At 42.6% G+C, this 24,838-nt stretch overlaps 1 protein-coding gene across 2 annotated transcripts; it reads right to left on the bottom strand.

Moving 5' to 3' along the window:
- Positions 1–10,152: 10,152 nt before the first annotated feature.
- Positions 10,153–16,530, bottom strand: metrnla (meteorin like, glial cell differentiation regulator a). 2 transcript variants are annotated; one of them, XM_085155975.1, is made up of 4 exons: positions 16,176–16,530; positions 14,102–14,490; positions 11,141–11,200; positions 10,153–11,001 (listed from the first exon to the last, which is right to left on the bottom strand). In XM_085155975.1, exons 1-4 carry the CDS (start codon positions 16,271–16,273, stop codon positions 10,688–10,690), a joined length of 861 nt encoding a protein of 286 aa, XP_085012101.1. In that variant the 5' UTR covers positions 16,274–16,530; the 3' UTR covers positions 10,153–10,687. The 2 variants fall into 2 exon arrangements, with proteins under 2 accessions (XP_085012101.1, XP_085012100.1); XM_085155974.1 differs by lacking the exon at positions 16,176–16,530 and adding an exon at positions 14,660–16,161.
- Positions 16,531–24,838: the final 8,308 nt, after the last annotated feature.

Below are 24,838 nucleotides of genomic sequence, written 5' to 3'. Positions count from 1 at the left end.
GCTCCTCTGTCTTGTTTTTTGTGGTCATCAAATAGCGTCAAAGTTCATCAGTGTTCACAGACCCATTATAAACAACCTCTCAGATCCCTCGCAGGCAAACAACTGTTATTTTATTACAGGATTTCTTCCCAGGCGTCATGAACTCAACTTGATACCTTTGACTGTGTTTTCTTTCTAAATTTGGTATGAAATATCGCCCGACTCTCACTGAAAACTCGACCCTTGTGGATACACAGTTTTTAAGCACACACTCGGCCAAGTCACACTCAGCAGAAAGAAGAGTACAGTTTCCCTCTTTCGTGGGGTCGGTGTTGCCTTTGGGGAACCCGCAATGCCTCGTCTTTGTCAGTTTTCCTCATCAGAAAGGCAGACGCAGCTCTTCCTTATTGTATATTTACTTCTGTGTGTAGTTAGGTAATCCCTCGATGTATGAATACATGCTATACACTGTTACATTAGACAGTTAAGCAATCCATCAGTTTGTGGACAGCTATGTCTGCAGAACAAATGATCATCCAACCCTTTTATTATGCAGTGTCAGTCTTGTTCAGGCTTTGTTATGACTACAGTATAAATCCGCATTTCACCACAGATGGAAATATGAGCAGTCTCTCTGGGACTGGAGAGAGACTTTAAACATAAAGCCCGCTTTCTGTGCTCTCACTGCACTATTATTATGGCTTTGGTTTGTGGCTTAATGCTGTACGTAACTCGGCCCATCACTGCAGGCTTAATGGTGATAAGTACGGGAATGTACCCCAACCTCGACGACACTGTTCTCTAAGGACAAAAAGCTGCTGCATTTAGAGGAACCTGCAGGGGGCGACATTGGGCTGAAAAAGCATAATGAAGCGAGTCGAGCCTACTGTGTTCAGCAATGAAATATAGAGTAAAAACATTGCTCTGCCAGTGTTTTTGCCTGTTTAAGCCTATTTTACTATGAAATGAGAACATTTTCTCAACCATGACCAACTTTTGGCAAACCTCTACAAGCAATTCTAGTACATTTATAAAGCACCTTTTACAGACAAAGTAACAAGGTGCTTGACACCTAAAAGAATACACAAAAGGAAAACATATATTAAAGAACACACATGAAACTACCCAAATGCCAAAAAAGAATGCCTTAAGTGTAAAATGAGTACAAGGCACCAGCAGTAACCTACGCTCCAAAGACGTGACAAACAACTTGGAAGAGTAGGTCAGTAAAAGTTCGGAGAGGGTCTGTGGTGTCTTAACCATTCAAAGCTTTGAGAGTTAAAACAACAACTCCAAAGCTAAGAGGAGGCAGAGTGAAGATACTCTAAAATATGAGCGATATGAAATCCCTAGCTGTATTTTAGACAGACTGAACCTGATTTAAAGATGATTTTTCAAGACATTTAAGTAGACAGTTGCAAATATTTCAGCGGGAAAAGATAAGAGCATGAACAATTTCTCCAATTCCACCTTGGAAACATTTCATCTTATCTCAGCCTTAAAGGCAGGTAACTGTCCAAGATAACCCCCAGTGTTACACAAAATTTTAATCTACAGAAGATCTCGCAGATCTGAGGTATTGTTTGATCTTTGGGATTAAATATCTGAGCTACTGTTTAGTCAGAAATGTAATTGTTGAAAATGAGCTTTTAACCAACACTTGATGGCAGTCTAATATGTCTTTAGATCTGCAAGTTTAGAAATCTGGTTAGATGGGAAAGAGCAGAACAGCTGGATGCCATCTGCATACAAGGGATTTTAAAATTTGCAACTACTTGTATAAGAGGTAAGTAGTATGGGTCCCTAAAGAGTGTGATCCTTTACAGTACGGTGAGCATCAGCAGTTCTTGTAATTGACAAACAGTAATGTAAGACTCACAAAATTGCATGCAGATAGATTGCACAATAAAAGGAGATTCATGAGGATTTTAATTTTAAACACAAAGCAACACAAAATGGTAAGCAGACTGCATTTATGATTCTAGTCTAGCTCGATCACTCAAAGCTCTCAGAGCCACAATCACCCACTTTGACATGTTGACTTGAGGAGCTGGGAATCAAACCAAACTTCTAATATATGGAAACCGCGGTCTGTCTTCTCCTGAATATTGAACAAATATGTTAAAACGATTCAATTTAAAGATAAAATGAAGAGTAAGATTAACATTTCGGCCTTGCTGTAGTTACAGACAAAAACTAGAAATGGAAATCTTCAGCCAGCTTCACATTTTTAGCAGAGTGGGCTCCCGTGGCCTCATCCATCCACTCTGATTTCTCCCAGTAAGACATTCCACAGTGGAGCGGTGATAATCCTCACAAAATCTACACAGCACGTCACACCACAGAGCACTCGTCTCTTCAGTCTGCGACTGGGCAAACTCGACGTGACGGTGCTGCCACCTTTGCATACAGCCTCAACACAGTTTTCTGGAGTAGATACCAAAGAGTGAGACTGAAAAAGAGAAAGAAAGTGAAACAGTCTGAAAAAAAGTCAGTGGGGATAAATTGTTGGCAAAAACAAAGCAGGGGGAAAATAAAAACGTGCTTTTTTTCTTTCTTTCTCTTGATAAATGAGACCACAAACATATGTGTTTTATCCCCTTTCGGTCTGTAACTCTGTGTTCTTATTTTTCTGTTCTGCTGTGCAACACAACAGGTTCCCCGACTGTGATTAATGGTCAGTGGGAGTCACCTGTGCTAAGCTACTATGCGAAACAGCTACACACATATGCAAGTGTGAGTGCATGACCCCCTGTAGTTATACTTTCCCTTGCCTCAGCCATTCTTTTCCCAGCTGACCATTCAGCTGTTGCCAACACTTGTCTGCTTATTAACTGTTGCCTCGGCTCAGGACTCGGCACACTGTTTTACAGCCAGTAATGATTTTAATGAAATCCTTCTGCTCTCCTGTGACATGTAACCTGGAATACAGAGTATAAGATGTTTCAACAACAATGTGTATTAAAAAACTGAGCCAAGATGAATTGGAGGGCATAATCTTGGTGTGAAAGAAAATATCTTAAACATCCAGAGTGCTGTTCACAAGTCTTAAGTCACTCCTCCTTTCTTTATACTGTAAATGTGAAAATACGAGCAGCCATGTCTTGAAATGAGTAAACAGGTCAAAATACAGCATATAGGACAATCATATCAAATCTACAAATCAAAAAGACAATTCTTGTACAATTCTAACAAGCTTATATTGGGTTTGACCTTTTTTATTCGCTTTCTTGTAATTTCTCAGTTTGAAAAATGAAGTCATTGTGAATTTGATGCTTCAGTTTTTTTTACTATTTCTTAAGAAAATCATTTTCAGATATAGTTCATCGACTGCAGATAGTTCTTAGGCCTGCCACTTTTAGACTTTCTTCAATTTTTTGGGAATCACTTTTTGGAGGGGCAAAAATTCAAAAAAACAAACAAACAAAAATGATCATTAGTTGTAGATTAAGTTTGAAAATTAGGGAAGGATTTATTGTTTTGCAACAGGCTGTTAGCAACAAAGTCATTTAAAATGCAATTTTCCTAAGTTGCCTTTTATATGTAGACACAACACTGGTTGGACTTTTGAGTGTGGTGCCTTTTTATTCTTAAACACTTCATAGAGCAACGTTAAGTGGCTTCAAATAGTCAGATACAAGGACTGGCTTGAAAATGAGTGAAAATAGATTTAATCGCCAATGAAAAACTACAAGCCTGAAGAACTGTTATAACTCAAGCACACTTTAAAATATTACAATAAAGTGTGGCTCCTTGAAAACAAAAAAGAAAAGAAGGGGTGGCTACGCAATTTTGCACAGTATTGTTGAAATCTTGGATCCAAGGACTCTGGCATGGTCATTGCGATTGTTTGACACGAATGGAGCATTAGTCGATGAGGGTGGAAGCATGTTTATTTGTTACCTCGCTAAATGTGACTTTTGCCACATTCATTTCTTGGTTTGTTCAGTGTTGTTGACATATTACTTTGAATTGTGTTAGCTTTAGAAACTGTCTCGCAGTCCGGACAAACAGTAATGTTTGTATATTAAACACAGGGAGGATGCACTTAGATCCTCTTTAGTGCCGTTGTCCCCCATTCAGAATCGATCCATCATTCTGTCCTCAGAGCAAACAGCTCACATCCGCTCCTGTGTGAAAATCTAAGTGTTCACTTCCTACCTATCCTTCACACAACCTATTATAGCCCTCATTTGGACATCCGTCAAATGTCACATGTTAAATTACGCAATCTATCACGCTCTGCACTTGCACCGCTATGGGCTGATGATCTTTGTCATGCCACAATGCCCTAAAATGCGTGTTTCCTTTGGAGGCTAGAGGGCATGGCCCCGTCTACTCCAGAATTTAATGGCTGAATTTAGGCAGGAACCATTTTTTTTCTCCACCTATCCAAAGGCCACAGCCCTGGTCAGAGGTCAAAGTGGGTTGGCCCAGTTACCAAGGAGGAGTCAACCAACAGGGCAAAGCAACTGGTGCTCACTGGGCTGTGCAAACAGGAGATCTTCCTCTCTGACCGATGCATCTGACAGGCCTGAGAGCAATGGGGCCTGAGCAGGTCACATTATCACAATTAGAAAAGAAGCGAGTGCTGATGAATGACAGGTTATATAGAGCACACAACAACACGCTCATTCAAAGGCAAGATTGAGTCAGGGTAGGTGTAGCGACAGGACGGGCTTTTGTCATTCAGGTCTGTGAATATTTCTATAATGTTCCAGTTACAATGTATCGCATCATTAAATGAAAGAAAGCAGGACCGTGTTCTTATTAACTTGATGCAAAACATGCTCCTTCTAGCCAGTTCAAAGTGAAGCTTCATATCTATAAATCCAAAGCTTGCGTTGTTTTGTGTTTGCAAGAAAATATCAGTTCAGGGAGTTTCATCAACTTTCTAGGGGCTGCAAATCATTCACGGCACGGTGACATCATGAGAAAGTTGTACCCCTGTTGACAAGTCCTGCTGTTGCCATGGGGCTGCTGGAAATGGCACCGTGGATCCCAGTAAATGAAGGTCGATGGGGGAGGGGATGTGACGGCAAGCAAATAAAAGTGCCATTTGCTGCATGTTTGCTTGACGTCCTCCGAGCCAAATTCTGTTCCCTTATTGGGCCGCCGAGCATTGTGGGGGGAACTCAGAGTTGCTCCTTGCAGCGGGACCCCCCACTCTGGAGGACACTGGCATGTTTGCCGAGGGAACGGGGCACCTCGACGCTGCTTCTGGGATCCATGTGAGCTGACAGCAGCCGCACAGTCACTCATTGAGAAAGAGGACGGTTTAGGACAAAAGGCTGTCTTGTAGGAGCAGACTGCAGCACTAAATCACCATTCACACAAACAGAAATAATTAGTCATAATACAGACATCAGCCAAGAGGGAGTCATCTACATGATAAAACATAGCAGTCTGGTGTTTTTCTATCACGTGCATGAACTCTATTTTCATCAGCAGACTTTGGCCAATGCTACTCTGTATTTTTGTTTGGATGTGATCCCAAAACTTGTCTGCCAACTAGAAGATGGAGCGAAACCTTGTCTTGACAGGCTACCATCAGCCAAAACTAACCTACGGTGATCTCCAAACCATCTGATGAAGACAGCGTCTGGTTTGCTTAATGCATACTACACATTTAGTACGTTGGAACACGTTATTTCCCAATCTTCTTTGATACCTGATACCGAGACATGCAGGGCCATGCTCTGACCCTGCAGTTGCATTTTGCTATAGACACCCAACACCCTAGTCTTTAATCCTGCCATGCGGCCTTGTTGGGGGAGGTGACTGCAAGGAATTTTATGACTGGGAAACTCATGACCCACTGGGGATTAATAATCATGCAGGGAGGGGCTTTAACAGCTTGTTGAAGCCCTTTTTCTAAGGTTTCATCTCTGTATGTCTTGAAGTGGGATTACAATCATGCACAACAATGCAGAGTGCAGCAAAATTGAGCAATTTATTCTATTCATCAATATAAGCAAACAGGTTAGACCAGGAGTGAGAACTCATTTATAATTTGCCACATACAGCCTGGTTTCATCTGAAGTGCACTGGAACAGTAAGGCTATTGCCCAACAAGCTATTAAAAAACCTGCTTCCCTTAGTTTAAGTGCTAACATGTAAAATGTGTTTAACTACACATACAGTCCCTGGGATATCTTTCAAAAGATGAAGCAGGTGTTTAGCAATATGTCTCAGTTTTTCCACATTATGAAGAAATGCTGCAGTAGCAGACTGCAGTGTGGCTCTCTGGGCTTACACTGTGGGAAAAAAATTGACTTTATTTACTAAAAAAGCAAAATAAATTATCAGTAAATTCACAGATTTTTTTTACTGTGTAACAAATAAACATTCTACATTTTTCAAATTAGTGGGCCAGATTAGTTCATTTGGTGGGCAGGTTCTGGACCGCAGGCCGTATGTTTATCAAAAAGGACCCCTAAAGTAGAACCTTTGTGCCACTGTGACCACTGCAAGAACAGTGAGTACAAATGCAGTTTAGACTAAATACATGAGAGCACTTACATAAAAGTGCTTTACACAACATTCACCCACTCATACTATCCCTTTTTTCTACATTTATGTGCTTTCTATCTAACATTCGTACTTATGTGAATGAGTCAGTGAAAAAGTGGCAATTCAGACTTTAGTATATTGCCCAAGGATACTTTGGTATGCAGACTGGAGTGCCAGGGATCAAACCACCAACCTCTGGTTAGTTGATGATCTGCTTTACCTCTACGGCACATATAAAGGAACTGTCTAAACAAGTCAGAAACTGAACTGTGAGATTTCAGAAAGATGCAAGACATCAGAAATGAAGCAGTAAGACACAACTATGTAAAACACAAACTATCAGCTATCCTTGAAAACAGCCACACACGCATTTCTTGATTTATGTAACCTTGCACTGAAGAGATGAATTCTCAGGCACAACAGAGGTCAATTTGTGCAGCGTTCACAAGGAAACCAGAGCTCAGGGCACAGATTAAATATTGTAAGATATGATGAAAAGGAGATTGATGAACAGCACAAGGTAATTTTTCGAAAAATGATAAATATCCCACTCAAATAATCACAGAAGAAGAAATTTTCAAAGAAGATAAAAAGTGACTGACAACTGGGGCAGCTGGGCAGGAGGTAGGGCTGGTCATCTAATAACCAGAAGGTGGTTTTATCCCTGGCGTCTGTAGTTTGCATGCTGAAGCATCCTTGGGCAACATACTAAACACTGAGCTGCCCCTGACATTTCCATCTAAGTGTGAGTGTGTGTGTGAATGTTAGGCAAAAAGGGTTAGGCACAGAAAAAAAAGTTCCTGTAAAAATGTGTGTGTGAAAGGGTGAATGAACCTTGTAGGAAGAATGAAATAGAAAACCACTATAGAAGTGCAGTATTTACTATACTTACCATATTTACTATGGAGCCGCATTTTAAAGTAGTTAGTAGAGAAGGAAAACCCATCCAGCAAAGGCCAGCTGTCAAAAAACAAGGTGGTCGAAACAAATGTACAATTTTAGAAAATTGTACAGAGCTGAGCTGTAATTTTGTATAATAAACATACATCTACAATCCATAAACTGAAGTCAGTTTCATCAAATAAAATGAACACTAAACAATATAAAAGGCATAATAATATTCCACATGACGAATAGACAGGAAAAAGGGCAAATTTAAAATGGATTTAAAATCGGATAAACTATGTTAACCGTGTACATGTGACTGCGTTACAGAAGTGTCACGGCAGATTTGTGTCAGCTTGGAGGCGTTGGGACTGCAGCTGCAGAGTAAGTTGTGGCTCAGTGTGGGTGGCAGCTATCTGGCCACTGGGGCGGTGTGTTTATGTGTGCTGGGGTTAGAGCCACGTGCACAGTGGAGGCATAGACACTAACGCACTAGCATACACACACACACACATCCATGCAAACAGAAAAACCACAGAGACTCTATTGATTCCGGCTAATCAAGGCGGCGGTGTGTTGGGGGTTGCCGCGCATGCATGTGTGTGTGAAGTCAACACATTCCCCACATTCCAGCACTTCCCAAAGAGGCACCAAAATATTAACCACTACACGAAACTCAGAAACTCGGCCTCATCCTACTGCAGGGGTTCTCCTGCTCTTTAACGTGACTGCCCTTCCTTCTGACTTTGCACCCTGGTTGTAGTTTCAACAGCAGTTTTTTCCCTTCTTTTTAAAGAAATTCCACCCACAAGATGACCATGCAGTGACTTCTGGCTGAATCACGCAGACAGCACAATGGCTCCACATATTTATGTCTGGTTGAGACTGATCCTTCGCAACTGGTAATACAACAAAATCTGACCTCGCCCATGAAGGTTTAACCGATTGCATGTGTGCAATGCATTAATTGAATGCACGCCCTCATGACACGAGAGCCTCTGAAGAACTGCTCACCAGCTGGCTACACTGACTGGAAAATATACACGATGATCATCATAATTGTATTTATATTGTTGATAGCTTTTTTTCTTTTTCTCTTTTTGCAAAGCTGTTTCACTAATGTATAATCAAACACTTTTTGATTTAAGCCATCCCGTGGAACTTTGCACCCTGGCCTGATATTGGTTAATCTGTGATTTTTTTCCCCTTTAATTAATTGTTTAGCTTTTAAAGGATAAGAAACAATGTGTACTAGAAAGAAAGAAAGAAAGAAAGAAAGAAAGAAAGAAAGAAAGAAAATATTCCAAATTATACAAACTCTGAAAATATCCTCATAAAACACAGGATGTGTATAGATACTTATATGAAATTTATATGAAAGGGTACACAGCACAGCAGTCATGTAGAGATATAAGTGTGTGTAGGAAACACCTGAACACTCTGTTTGTTACCTGAAATGAAAATGCCGTTTGGCCCGGGAAAAAGGAGAGAGGGTTCTTTTGAGACCCAGTGAAGGACCCAGCAGTCAAATAATACCCACTTACCCTCCTCTTCCTTTTGCTCCTCTAACTCCATGGCTCCTGGTCTTAAAGCCAGAGCAAAAAAATGTTCACAGTAAGGAATCATTACCATAGAAACTCTGTTTGCATTTCCCAGTGAGCAATTCCAGGACCTCTGGCTTTTTAGCTGGAATCCAGACATTCATTTCAATGGGCAGTGCTGTCTGGAAAAGCTATTGTCCGTGTGGGGCACCTTACTGAAAGACATTCTAGGTGCATTTCCGTTTAAAGTGAAAAGTCAGACAAAAGGAGCCTTGGCCATGAACTGGATGTCATCTCAACAGGCTTGGCTCACAGGCTGCATCAGCTGGTGCTGCACAGCTACAAGTTCCAATATTCTGATTCTTCGTGTTTTATTTAGAGGTGATGAAAATGAAAGGCTTTCATTTAAATGTGGAGCCTGAGCCGAGTTGTGCACGTCATTCAAAATTAGCGTGGTTGGAGAACGCGACTTTATGCTGCGTGGCCCATCACAGGGTTGTATTCAGGTTTGTCTTCAGTCGTCTCTCCCATACTAGACTGCTGCGCTGGAACAAAGGGGCCTTTCACATCGACCTTGACACACAGCCACCCCATCACCACAGGAACCAGTGCAGAGGAATCCACCCCAACTCTCTGATATCAATCTCTCTGTACCCCTGGCAGAGAGTCTCAGCTCAAGGCTGAGGTGAAGAAGCTAATGCACATCGTATGACTGTGTTTTCATTCCAATGGAGAATCAGGTGAAAATGAAACTCTTTAACATCTTTGTGAATTGTTTGAGCTACTTTGACCCACCAGGTTTCTTTAAAATTGCAGCATTTAGGCTTAGAGCACTATGGTGTCCCTAAATTAGGTTCATTATGGCCAAAATGATTGAATATTATCAATGAGTATTATTTTTCTAATAATTTGGTTTATAATGTTTAAAGATTAGATATTGATACACTTCTTAAAAGAGGTCTTTACTATTTTGTTTTCTCAAATGTTGCTTTGCTTTTCATTCCTTTGTGTTTTGTATTTGTTTTGTACCTCCAGGCCACCATAGTTTTATCTAAAATATAAAATTAGAAATAAAAGCTTAAGTTAAATCAAGAGTCAACAAAGTAGTTAAATAATTATCTTCCGATTACTAATACTTTTGTCTAAAATCTGCCACAACACCCACACACACACACACACCTTTGCACATCTGTATACATGAATAGTATGCAAACATCACACATGCAAGCATGCACATGGGAATAAAAGTTTTTATTCTTCTCAGTGGCAAAAAAAACAAACAAACAAAAAAAAAACTTTTTGGTTTCTTTTTTTTAACAATTGTACAACCTGAAAAAAATAACTCAGGTTTTAAACTGCAATAAGTTTTTAAACAAAATAAGAGTCTTTCATTTTATACATCTGTCATAGGAAATAAATTCAGAACTGTACATCAAGTTTTTTTTTGTTTTTGTTTTGATTTTGAACAAAGCACACAGAGCTTCAAAATGTACAATATTCATTCACATTTTATACACATAAAAACCAAATGGGGTCTGCTACATTTAAAAGTTTGCGATTCCTCGTGCGTGAGAAAGGCGGTCTGAACACATTCCACGTTGCATCACCGGCGTTCGGCTAGCACGCTGCTTGGCAACATCCAGCAGCTCCAGCCATTGTCTCCAAAGAGTCACGGCGCAGCAGGAGAGGAGAGGGGCTCTGGGCCACTGGGCCAGTCTCCTCAGTTACTGAGGGCTTGTTCCATCTCCAAATGTGGGCAGATGACCTGCTCAGTTAGTGTCCACGTGACAGGGGTTGGTGCCCTGCTGCTGTGCCTCATGATACAACCGCAGGAAGTCTTTGTAGCGTGGGGCGCAGCCCATCCAGGCTTCCCCAAACCTCACGGCCCCAGTGAACAAAAACTCCCCCTCACCGGACCTCACCCCACACTGAAGGGGCATTTTGATACGGCCAGTCCAGCTCCGTACCCTCACACCCCCAGATACAAAGACCTGGGTTTTCTGTCTGTAAAGGCGACTGATCTCCACAGTGACAGATGAGTGCTCCTCCTCCTGATCCACCTTCCTAATGCTGCCTCGTGCCACTGGAAAAACAGAGCAGGAAGATGGGATTTAGAGACTGGTAACAGCAATATTTCAAACTGTGTGTTTGTATTGGACATCGACGCCAACCATGCAGCAGCAGGAAGCAGGAAGCCTATAGTTCTTCAAAACAGCACTTACCAAAGTCACTTGTGCAGACAGCTAGAAGCACTTCAGTGTCACTGCAGGGCTGACAGGACGCTATGTGGAAATAAAGAAAGAGGGTGGATGAGTTCAGAGAAAAATGGTGTGCAAATAAAACATTTTTTTTAAAAAATGCATGTGGCGTGATAAACATCGTGTTAACAGGCCCACAGATTTCCAGTAAACACACATCTGTGGCTGTGTTTGAGTAATTTTTCCTCACATACAGACAATTAGGGTCACAGTCATTTCCATCCTGACAAATGGATATTTATTTTGAAATGAGAGACCAGGATTTAGCTGAGCTCAGAGTTATACACCAGACAGAGGCACGCTGCTGATAGTAAGCACAACTCAAAAAGCTAAGAGTGTGTGTACACCCACACACACACACACACCCCCACACACACACCTAATGCTCCTGGGAGCTGTTCAGTCAGCTTCCCTTGCCAAAACAGGAACCCCTTGACACCCCATGACAAACAAGGACCAGATGACGGGTATAAGAACAGTAAAACTAGTAGAGGTTACATCTGACCTGAGCTCTCACAGCACTCCAGCAGGCCTACTTAGACTGCAACTATAACATCAAGGGGGGCTTACAACGAAAGTTCACATTCAGAAGAAGCAAACAGAATAGATTTTGCCTGTTTTGTGCACATCTTGCATTACACAGGCACAGGACAATTAAAGTGCAGGTAATTTAGTTTCCAAAAAGAAAATGTGAATTAAATACAATAGCCCACATCAATTATTTAAAAGTCTGCTCCAGGCACCACTTCACCTTTGATTGGGGTCTGCATAGCAGCAACTCAGCCTGCCCCCTCCTTCAGACTGTTTTATAGCAGTAGAAAGGGCCCTTATTGAGAGCAGTCAACTCTGTGATTAGTTGACTCAGGTGGTCCTGTGGCTGTCCTAACCAGAATGCCTTTATTAACCCCTAGACCTGCTTTGGTTTTCCTTAGTAGTACTCTGAAGCAGGTGGGGATAGGAGGAGGAGGAGTGGGAGCAAAAAGAGGACTGTCTAGTCAGCAGTGGGTTGAGGGTGAGGAAGGAGCAGTCGTCTGACCACAAAATAAGTGAAAGAATGTTTAAAAAATGTTAACTCAGGTGGGCCCGGTGCACTGGAAAGCACCCTAATATGCACAACCAGTCATAAAACTGAGCATAAATATTAATTTGGTGTGTGCAATACATCTAATAAGACTTCTTGCCAAAGCGGTGATGTTCACCCTTGGTCATATTTAGGAGCGCAGCTTAACCTTATTTTTAGCTTTTAGCTGGCTTGTCTGACGATGGGTGTACAGAGGTGAGGGATCTTTGAGGTCAGCTAGTGTAGCAACACGGCACTGCGACATCACTAAAGAGGGCTCAAGGGTCAAACAGCCACAAGCTTGGATGGCTTAGTAGCAGCTGGAGAGCCAAGACTTCAGAGAGGCCAACCTCACCCAGAGCAGAGGTCTTTTTTTTTCCCGTTTTTCTCCAAGGAAGTCAAACATGAAATAGAACCGCAGGAATGGGCTGAGAACCGAGTCAGCATCTCTTTCTGGCCCTCTGCACATGCAGCGCCACTCTGATCAGAACCACTTCACAGGAGCACAGAGGGATGAGGGATGGGAGGAGTGGCAAAGGAGGGAGTGGAGGGGCACATTAGAGTGTCCCTGAAACATCTGGGACCAGATGCATTCCACTGTAATGGAGCACAACTTGCTAATACCGCTCAGCAGAGACAAAACCCACTTCAAACGACTAGGAAGGGGGGAAGGGGGGACGAAAAGGAAAAATACGAGAATGATAAATAGGCAAGAAAGAAAATTAAGAAGTAGGAAATAGTGGGACTGAGGACAGGAAAAGGGAGAATAAATCAAGCGAGCTGAAAGGGAGGTTAAGGGAGTGACAGCAAGGGAAATACAAGTCTATATGGTCCTAGAAGTTCCTCCCAACATCTGGTTGGAGATACATTCCAATTTGATGGTGAGCAACTCAATCCCAGCACAGTAGGTCAGAGAGAAGAGGAAAGGAAGAAACAAGAAAAAGAAGGAGGAGGAGCAGCAGCAATCAATCTGTGACTCCAGGCTTCAGATGACACGAGACCAATGTCTTTGTGAATCATCCCAGTGCTATCTCAGGCCACATTACAGCAGCAGATTATACTACAGAGCTGAGCCGAGCGAGCTAATGCGGTCAAAACAACTCCTACTCTACGTTTAACCCTCTCTCTGTCTGTTTCTGTCTGCTGTGCCAGATAATGATGCAGGATGTGAATATGTGAACCCAGAGAGCCGTAAAAACAGATGTGGGCCTGATACTGCTCATATTTTGCTTTAGGTGGAAGAGAAGGAAAAAAAAACATAGCTGCACAGCTTGAAAATGTGCAGGTTTGGCAGGTACGCAGCGTGAAAATACACGGCTGTTTTTCCGTTGGAGGCCCTCTGTTTGACTGTGCCCCTCCACACACAAGCCAGGCAAAAAAAAAGAAGAAGAAAAAAGAAAACAATAGAAGCTTACAGTGCGATGTTCAAGTCAAATCAAGTCAGAATGTTTGTAAAATGAGCCGAGAGGTGAACGTTTTATCCCGAAAAACTAAAGATTAAAAGCCGATTTTGACCTTTTAATCCTCACGGTGAAAATATGAGTATGACAAGAAACCCCCCCCCCCAAAAAAAAAAAAAAAAAGAAACCTTAATGTAAACACAATGCTACTAGAAAAAAGTCTTTGGCTGTAGTATTTGCAGTGTGCTGGAGCAAATGTTAAGTTTCCTACTATTAGAGTCCAACTTAATAAAAGTTTCCACCAGTAGATGGCTGCATTTAGTGCTCGGTGCGCACCACAGGGGCAGAGCACAAAGGAACTCAGTTCTAGAGGCAATCTAAAGTAAGGCCTTTATAGGAGCTACACAGATCAAAGAAGAAGCAGTTTTCAGGGGTATCACTAAAGATGTCAAAGATGCGTCTTACCAACGAGCAAGTGCGGCCCCGCCTTGTGCCTGTCGCTGACCAGCTCGTACTGGAACGCCGTAATCCGCCGACTGATGTCCATGTGGGGGACAGCCTCAATGAAGAGCGCCCCTTCCTGAATGCCGAAGCAGTGCACCTTGCCCTGAGCCTGGTCCTGCTCAGGCAGCAGTAACCTCAGCTTGCCGTTGCGGTCCAGGTAGATGTTGGTGCCGCTGGACTCGGCGGTGGGTTTAATGCAGACAGAGAGCCGAGCGGCGGCGGGAGAGACCATGTTGGGTCGGAGGTTGACGATGATGGCCCCTGTGGGATAAAGCCACTCCAGAGAGCCTTGGGAGCAACGTAGGTACACCTGCTCCACATCCCTGGTGTGGCCTTCATGGGTCAGACCACTGGATAAAGGAAAAAAGGCACAACATATCAAACAAGCTGCAATAAACGTGGCATTTCTCTGGAAAGCTTTAATTTTTTCAACCCCCCTTTACCCAAATAAAGAATAGAGAGACTTATTCACTAATCTAAAAATGATTTTGGGGGCATTTATAGCCTGAATTAACTGACCAAGTTGAAGACCTCTGGCAGACCCAAAGGACATTAAACCACATTCCTCCTGAAGCATTATTAAGGCCGTGCGCAAGACTGGCTGCATGACCAGTCACGAGCCGGAGCAGCCAAAATGACCTCAGCTCCCAACACACACTCCCCGTACTGCATTGTTCCGCCCAGCGCTTTGGCAAAACGCACCACTGGCAAGCTGCCTTTGGGAAGGGTTTGGAGGCAGAAATGGATGAATGGAGGGACACAGGGGCTTCTGGGCAGACAACAGCAGCAACAGTAGCTGGGACTGCAGCATGCAAGTGCAAATGCAGGTCACGCACCGAACCTCCCCTTGCTTTCAAGCAACCAAAGAGACTGGAAGAGACTTGTCCGGGCAGCACTTCGGCCTCTGGCGCCAGCATGACCAAATGACTCCCTCCAGAACTTAATGCCTGGTCGGGATTTGAAAACTCCGGCTCTGTCAGTCATTCTGTGGCAAAGCCTGAGGCAGGAAGCCATCAGCAGTCTACCAGCATACGCATGCCAAGCTAGCGGTTTGACTCCGGAGGAGAAACGCCCAGTTTCCTGAAAATGAGATGCTGAAATTCAAAATTTGCCATAGATCTCAAAAGGAACCCGCAGCACATGCTGAGCATATGCCTCTGCAGCCCCATAACCAGGCTCTCCTCAGCATGCCTCTAATTAAGTCCTTTCTAACTTCATCACTTCTGCAGGCAATTAAAGGAGATTAGTCAAGAGTCTGCCTAATGAACAACAGATTATTGGTGGAAAGCTCAAAAGTATGGGCAGCCCCTCCTGACTGCAGGATGATGAAAAAAACAACAACAAAAAAAACAAAAACCACACTTATTTAAGGCGCAGCTCTGAACTGCAAAACAGATTTCAGCAAATGTTTGATGGGAGGTGAAACTTTCCAGTGCATGCTTCATTTCCTGACGTTTATCAATCATACATCTCTGTGTGGCTACCTTTAATACTTTGAGCCTATGAGTGTGTGCATATGTCCCACACACACACACACTTTTTTAGGGGAAGGGAGGGGGGGAATAAAACATAAGTAAAAAAGATAAATAAATAAAATAAAAAGGCGATTTGTGTGTGGGATGTCATAAACATGTTATTTTTGTACTCCAAAGTACTCCCATCATGTTATTAAAATCTTTGGTTGAACCATCGTGTCATTCATATGTCCAAAACAACCCCAAACACACGTGTCTCTGACATTACTACATTTTTCACACACAAAAAATTACGGTAGTTTCTTAACTTGTATCACAAACTACACAAATCTTTTATTTCCTACAGCCACCATAGGGGCTAGCTTTGTTTTAATTTATCGTCTAACCCTGCCGCCTTCTTCCCACATCACCGCGGCGACTTGAGTTTCAGTCACAGTCATTTCAGGTCGCCACAAGCAGCTTTCATGTTTGCTCACATCCTCGCTTTTTCTTATTTAGCAGTTTAGTTTGACGTTCAAAATACATTCAGTTAAAAGAAACAAAAAGTCTGTAGACCTCACCTGCCCTTCCAGCTGCACTGGTCGCTTGAGTATTGGCAGAAAGAAATCCTAAAGAGAAGGAAAAGCGGCAGCAAGGAGGCCAGCATCGGGGTGAGCATGTTTATCTCGCCTCACTTAGCCTCCTCTTGAGTGAAACTACGATAAAGTCCACCGCCGTCTCTCCAGCTGCATAGCGTTTCCATGTGCCACGGTCCGCTCCGTGCGCTCCCCGGGGTTTCTTCTTTTATTCTCGAAAAGTTCAGGGGATTAAAAGCGCTTTCCCCTTCAAACACACACACACACTCGCTCAGTAGCTCCGCGCAGCGCTGACAGCCCTCCGTTAAATGTGGAGTGAGTTCAGCTCCGAGTCTGCCTCAGCAGCCCTGATTGCGCTCTACGTCACACCCGAGCGCTCTGTGTGTGATGCGTTCAGGGGCCTCATCTCAGACTCCGATTTTAGACTTTCGAAATTTTGCGGGTTTGTGTCCTTCCAAATATTAAAGTTGGTTGAATTTTAGTACGTTACCTGTTGTAAATGCGCCATAATTAATATATGGTATATCAAATGATTGATCTTCAGCTGGCATAGCTGAAGAGGGGTTATTTGTGACAGAAGCATAGCAGCAAGAGTGAAAGGAGACCTGCTGCCATGTGTGGTTTGGAGACGGTGGCGCTTACAAGAAGTCAGGAGGCCAAGTTGGATGTGGATCTGGAATAGTTTGGACATGGTCATAGGAGGTTCGTGGATGTAGTGAAGGAGGATATGCAGAGGACTGTTGTGAGAGAGGAGAATGCTAAGAAAGGGCGAGATGGGGGCAGACGATTTGTTGTGGTGACCCCTCAAGGAAGCAGCTGAAAAAATAGCTATGCCACATTTAGATTCATAGAAGTTAATTACATCACCAGGAGATTTTTTTAAACAGTTTGTGTTGTAGTCAGTTGTCTAAACACAGATCTTTTCTCCGAGGGGAGACAATCCTATTATGTGACTGAAAACACCAGAATATTTTAAAGAATAAGTATATGGCTAATATCAAATTCTTGATATGATTGCTGATTGGAGTTAAGGTAACTTGCTTAAAACTGGTTAATATAATCATGTCAAACAATCCCCAATATCCCTGTTATTTTCTGCGAATGTTTTCTGCTTAGTTGCTCGACTCACGTGAAAGTTCCGACAGCACTTGAAAGTTGCATAAAACTTGTGTAGAAACCACAGCAGCTCCGCAGTTGCAACACTGACATTCGTCGAATATTTCAACAGAATAAACTTTATTTATTTTTGTAAGAAATCAGTCTATGAGAGGTCTTTTATATCCCTCATATAAAGTGTTTTATAGTTCTGTGGGTGTCTGTCTCTATGAACAGAAATACTATTGTTTCCCGATGCTGGAGCCGCAAAGTTCCCTGTCAAATAATGAGATCTTAGTGCAATGAGGGTAAAGAGGAAAGAGGTAAGGAAGTGGCAGGTATTCCTGGCAGTGTCCTTTCAAAGGAAAGGTGCATAGACTCAATTACCTAAAAGTGGTATGTTGGCAATACTGGCATGCTGGTGAAACTCTAGTATTATAATGGTTTAAAAAATCCCCATAGTCCCTCTTTGTAAGTCAAATTAAGTTTAGCCAGTGGCATTCTTGCCTTTAGCTTTGCCATATACTTTTATAGCAACCATCAATTGTACATTATACTGAGATCTGAGGGCTAAAAAAGGGCTGACTATCAGCTGTGGTTTCATGGTCTGGCTGGAGCTTTGCAGACATCTGCAAGTACTGGCCACATGAAGGAGTTAATTAATCAAAGTCAAGTACTGGTCAAGTAAAAACAAATTTGCATGTTTCTTTATGGGAAGTAATGATGGTATTATCCATTATGTCTGTTAATAATGTCACAGGGGCTCTGCGATTTAAATTTATCCTGTAATAGTTTTCTTTTCCCCCTCTTTCAGATGAGAGGGATTCTGGAAGGGGAGGGTGGGGAGACCATGGCAAAGACCTCACCACCACGTTTGTGTTCTTGGTGCCTTTTCAAACATCCATCCATTCATCAATCTTTTTCCATTTATTCAAGTAAGAGGGATTAGCTGAAGTTGCTGTTGCAGGGCTATCTTTTGAAACATCTTTATCTAAATTATCTGACAAATCATGTGACTTGCTGCGTGTTTAACCCCACTCATGTGTGAAGTTTGTGCTTTGTACTGACAGTAGCTACAGCCATCATTAATATAAAGTCTCAGGCCCCAGACAGCTGTCGGGGACGTCAGATCTATTTTGTCTGTTGATTTGTGACTTGTAACATCATAGTTTACACATAGCTCTGTTTGTGAGTACAACAAGAGGAACTTGACGATCTTTGGGGTCGGTTACAGCATCAGTAAACATAAACTTTTCATTGCTCTAGTAATGGATCCTACGCAAGGACTTCTTATGAAAAAGTTGTTTTGTATCTGGAAGCCATTTGGCATGGGAAAGAAACCTGTCTGACAAGGAAAACCAGCGCAGTTTGTAACTGCTATTTTTTTTCCTTTCTGCTTCCTTGGGATTTTAAATTGGTTGTGGCTGCGGTGATGATTGACACATCTGCGTTTCTGACCTGACATGCAGGGTGCATGTCCTAGCTTGGGCAACTCAGAGTCCCCTGCAAACCTCAGAAGGATGTGCTGATAGGCGGTTAATAGGACGAGAGTGTAAAGTTGCTGTAACAATAAGGAAAACACAAATCCACATCCTTGTTCCAGACATTGTGCAACTTTTTTTGTTTTGTTTGTGTAGTAAGGATAAGAAGCCTGGCTGGTGTGTGTGTGTGTGGGTGTGCGCGCGCGCGCGCGTGTATGATCTGCTTTTTTTGTTATCTTTGCCACTGCACTTCTCGATGAGGTAACAGAAACACAAGACGTGCCCAGGCAAGACATCTGAGGATCAATCATAATAGCACCTGCACTGATACATCACAGACACACAGTGTAATTACAAATAATGACCTTGCTTAAATTTAATTAGTGCGTTAAACCTAATTTGTACTAGTCTTTTAAGTGTATGCCCTCACACTGAGTTATCACGTGCTACATGTTTCATTTAATGAGAAAGGAAGAACTCTGCTGTGGTGAGTGTAACATCTATCCGTTTAGCAGTGTTGTGGTTATTACAGTCATTACGTTTGTGTTGTGTTTAAACTTTGGTTCTGGAGAATGTGTGATGTGGTTTCCAGTGTTTGTGCAGCAGAGATCAGTGCTAAGGTTTAGCTCGCAACAGACCCCCAGTGGTCCTGTAGTTGTAAGGTTTGTGGAGGACAGAGATCCAAAAACAGGGATTTTTATCACCAGACTCCTGTCTCTCATATCTGTCTTTTTTATTTAAGTGAGACATTATGACATTGCCACACATTATTAGGCGCAATTCATTAGTACCGGTTTGATAGCGCAGATTTAACAAATTGCTGGAAACTTTCCTCAGATGGTCCATTTTGATATAACAGCGTCACACAGTTGCCCCAGATTTGATTCTACCACATCCCAAAGGTGCTCTCTTATAGATTAGCATATGTTGACTGTGGAATACATTTGAGTCATTGTCATCCTAAAGAAACCAGTTTGAAATGATTCGAGCTTTGTGACATGGCTTGTTATCCTGCTGGAAGCTGCCATCTGATGATGTATACACTGTGGTTATATAGGGATGGACATCAGCAGCAGCAATACTCACGTAGTCTGTGGTGTTTAAACAATGCTCAGGCCCTTAACCGTTGATAAATGCAGGATTGATTTATCCTTTCTTGTAGTTTGTGCCAAATTCTGAATGTTGCAGCAGAAATCGACACTCATCAGACCAGGCACTGTTGTTCCAGTCTTCCCTGATCCAACTTTGGCGAGCTTGTGTGAATTGTGGCTTCAGTGTTCTGTTTTTTAGCTGACAGCAGTAGCACCCAGTGTGGTGTAGCCCGTCTGCTTTGATGATCAATGTGTTCTGCATTCAGAAATGCTCTTCTGGACACCTTGGTTGTTACGAGTGGTTATTTGAGTTATTGCTCTCCTCTCTGTCATCAACAGGGCATTTTTAACCCAGAGAATTGCCCTTCTGGAGTATTCTCCATAAACCCTATAGATGCTTGTGTCACAAAATACCAACAGATCAGCAGTTTGTGAAATGCCAGTCCATCTGGCACCAACAACTTAAATTACCTTATTTCCCCATTCTGATGTTTGAACGTCAGTCCCTCATCATAACCATGCTTAAATGCACTGAGTTCCTGTCATGTGATTGGCTTATATTTCCACCCCACAAATATTTGAACAAGTGTGGTCAATGAGTAATTGTGCATGCTGGTTCCAGTTTACCAATAACAGGCCACTTTCATCATTTGTATGAGCATTTTCACAAATTTTATGTTTGAAACAATAAAATCATATGAAACTACAGCCATACCTACCTGGCAGTCAGGTTAGACTGACTAAGTGTTAAAGAAGGGATTTATCCTATTATTGCCTTCAGCTTGTTATTGCAGTTGCTTGCTCTCTTGCTGCCAGTGTTTGTTATTTTCTCTTCGGCCACAGAATCAAGGAAGCAGGCTTAGCTCTCACTCTCCACCTGTCAGAAGTCTCAGTAGTGCTGGTGGTGTTGGGGGGAGGCAAATCATGAGTCTGAAAAACAAAAAAGCTAATCATACGGTGTGCTCTTACAGTTGTTTTTTAGACTGAAACTTGGCAGAGAAGCCCTGATGTTCAACAGAGAGGCACTGAAGTGGATCGTAAATTAAAGGATTAAGTGAGTTTGGTAAATATGTGTTATATAGCCTGGGAGCTAGAGAATCAGTGGAGTTTCGGGAGTTAGTCGGCGGAGTTTTGCGGGGGAAGGGTTTGGTTTTTCTGTCAAGCCTGTTGTCCCAAACTCTTGCTGAACATGGCTTATTCCTTTAGGTAGCGTCCAGGTGAAAAAGCAGTCATAAAGTAGATTAGGCTGCTGACAGGATGTGATTTATATATGTGTGTGTGTGTGTGTGTGTGTCCTATTCAACTCTTAGTTTGTCTTTAACGGTTTCACTTTGGTTATGCAAGAAATCAGACTTGTCTGCAATAAACTAACTCTCTAACAGTTGTTAAGAGAACCATTTTTTTAGTAAGTACGGAGGATGATGAATAAACTTATTGTTCACTGTACTGCAAAAACTAAAACCTCCTAAACAGACCTATTGTTGTCTGTGGCATTTTCCTCTCTGGGTTTATTTATCTGAAGTTTGTCTGGAGTTCATTTTCAACAGCCTTCCCCTGAGTGTTAAACCAGTTTGATGAACACACTGCTGCTCTTTTTCCAAGCTAGTCTCAACCTGTTTTATTGAGGCTACTATCTTAGCCAGACACACGGTAAACCGCAGTCACATAGCCATGTCCGATATCTTGTGGTATGCGCAAGCAGATTGGAAGGCGCTGATAGCATCAACAGGCCGTCTGCCTGTCATCATCCTTCTCTGGCTGTCTTCCAGATTGTCGCATTCCTCTCAGTAAACAGGAACCCTGTCATTTTGAAGTGCCGGTCATATCTGAGGACTGACATGGTGTTTGTCTCTCTACCAACACCTTACATCATTTTGTCAGTCCTAATAACTTCCTTCAATGATGTTGTTCTTCCCCACAGTGCAGTTCCCACATGTCATCAGCACTGGTCAGTGGTTGAACTGTCGATGGTAAAATCCAGTCGGTGTGAGAGCGTGTGGGAGGATAGTGACATATTTGAAGTATGCAGCAACTGGAGCATCTCACTCAAAATTCTCTGAAAGTTTTGCAAAGCAGCGCAGACAAAGCCATGCTTTTGATTCACTCCCAATGATGATGTATAGGTCATGTGTATGTGCTTGAGGGGGAAATAGAGAGAAGAGAAAAGCAGGGAAAAGGCTCAACACAGTGACATTGTCAAGTCCATGCAAATCAGCCAGTGATGCCTCCAAGCTGTTCTCATCACTTTCAGCTGTCAGCACCTTTATAATCTCTGCAGCACAGAGAGACCTGAGCAACCATAGCACTGAGGGTGCATAAGAAGATTGTGGGGGACATTCTTGTAAAAGTAGCAGCACAGACAAAGGGGAACTTAACTCTTCTAGCTTCAGAATTCACAGAAATCAAATATGGATGAGTCCTAAGTGTGCAGTCAGCCATTTTACAGCCAAGTTTGGCAACGAAACCCCAGAATCCACTGTATAAGTGTATGTTTAAACCACCTTTTCTCCATCACAGGCAAGACGACTTCCGCTCACCAGATTAGCCTCAGTGATCGGATTCTCATGGCTTCCTCTGGCCCACATCCCTCCTTCTTCTTCGTGGCCCTGTGGCATGAGAGCTTCCTTGATGGGTGCGCTCATTCTTCGATTTGCATGATCAGTCCAGGATGCTGGGCACAAAAAGCTTCAGCCTTTAGGCTCGCTGATGCTAGGTGACAGCCATGATAGACTCAGGAACTGTGGGGGTGGGCGAGAAGAAGCAAGATCGCCTTCTTTTGTAATTCCTAAGTTCTCTGGCTCACACAAGGAGATCGGCTCTTTCTGTCTATACCCGCATACTCTGGCATCGTTCCTGGGCAGCGCCTAATCCTTAAGTCTCTTGGAGTCTCTGCAGCACATTCTAAGATTGGAGTAATATTGATTTCATAAAGGCCAGTACAGCAAAACAGATTTTTTTTTTTTTTTTTTTGGAATTTTAACATCACATGTCTGCTTTGTGCAGTCAGAGATGCAGCGATCTGACAGTGCAAATGCGGTTTAGTGAAACTCCCTGGGTATTGTCGATTGATGGTTGTTGAAGTTGTGTTTTTGGTTTAGGCTTTCTTTTTTATACTTAGAGAATGCGATCTTTGAGGAGATGCATCCTGGCTTTTGCCATGTGGTTTAGGGTGAAAAGTGAACAAAGACAACTTAACCATGCACACACTTGCTGATTTGCTTTTTGAAGCCGTGTATAAACAAAAGAAAGCCAGCTACAGCTACAGTGATGAAAATGATTAGGTACAGTTACTAAAGTACTGCAAATGACCTAACACTAGAGAGATATAATGTAGTTCTTACTGTAACACGTGCATTTGACAGCTTTATTTACTTTAGCATTTACACACAGGCACCACAGCCCTGAATTTCTCCAGATGTCACCCTACAGAGGTGCATGTGAGAACACAAACCCCTACACTGAATGGGCTCTAACCTGCCAGCATCGTGGTCCAGAGTGTGTGTAATGTCCAACTGCCTCTATGTGAGAACAGTACAGATACATGTTAGGTAAAGTCACTGCAAGCAAGGGGGCATCCTGCCTCCTGTAGGCTCAATCCAAGCAGCAACCTTGCCTAAACTAAATGCTATAGGTACTTTCTTCAATTACTATAAAGAGTGACTGTGTCAAAATGGCTTTGGTGGCTACATAAACATGAAAGTTATAATAATAATAATGGATTGCATTTATATAGCGCTTTTCGAGACCCTCAAAGCGCTTTACAATTCCACTATTTATTCACTCTCACATTCACACACTGGTGGAGGCAAGCTACAGTTGTAGCCACAGCTTCCCTGAGGCAGACTGACAGAAGCGAGGCTGCCATATCGCGCCGTCGGCCCCTCTGGCCATCACCAGTTCTCAAACACTTCCATTTTTACTTCCGCTTTTTTATAATTCCACAAACAGTTGACTGTGGAATATTTAGTAGTGAGGAAATTTCACAACTGGACTTGTTGCACAGGTGGCATCCCATCACGGCATCATTCTTGAATTCACTGAGGTCCTGAAAGTGAGCTCTGCATGCATATGTATTTGATTTTACACACCTGGGCGATGGAAGCGATTGAAAGACACAAATGCAATTATTTGGATTGGTGACCAAATACTTTGGGGAATATAGTGTATAAAACCTGATTAGCACAAAAAGTTCTCATAGACTGTTACAAAAGATGGATATGTTGTCCGATCTGAAAAGTTAAGCTAAAGATTAAATGACCCAGTTCTTCACTTGATTTGTGACCTTTGGTAATACTTCCATGATGAGTTCATAGTGTCAGGTGCTACCATCAAATCTTACTGAATAAAACATGATATATTACGTAAATTCTGAGATTATGTGACCCTGTATGAGCATAAAGTATACCTCGGTTTTAATCAGATCTGTTCCTCACTCATCACATCCAGTTTCAGAACACCAAGATACTCATAAACTGTTGAACCTGAGGCTTAAAGATGGGACTTAACTAACTACCAGCATACACAGTCTACCGTTTTAATATGCTGTTAGTGAAATTAAGATTGATTACAGGTTATGAAGTGGACTACTCATGTGAACTTGCTGTAACACCCAACAAGGGAATCCAGCTAATGCTTTTGTATTTTACCCATGACAGGACGTCTTGATTGGCTGTTAGTCAATATGTATTCTACACTCATCCGCTGATGATGACACATCTTCTGGTTATGCTAACCGGTCTTAGCATAACCGGTCTGTAGCTACTGGTTAACCCAGTAGCTAGAGCTCTGGATAACGGGCGATCGTGGCTCAAGAGTTGGCAGTCTTTTAATCTGAAGGTTACCTGTTCGAGCCCCGTCTCGGACAGTCTCGGTCGTTGCATCCTTGGGCGAGACACTTCACCTACTGCCAGCAAGTCATCCATGAAATGGTAGACCTCTGTGCATAGTGCAAAGTCCGGAGAGGTCGCCAGCTTTCTGCTCA

The sequence above is a fragment of the Neolamprologus multifasciatus genome, chromosome 4 (genome assembly GCF_963576455.1).
Source record: "Neolamprologus multifasciatus chromosome 4, fNeoMul1.2, whole genome shotgun sequence".
NCBI classification, from domain to species: Eukaryota; Metazoa; Chordata; class Actinopteri; order Cichliformes; family Cichlidae; genus Neolamprologus; species Neolamprologus multifasciatus.
Note: the sequence above shows the minus strand (reverse complement) of the source record. Positions and strands in the feature narration are given on the sequence as shown.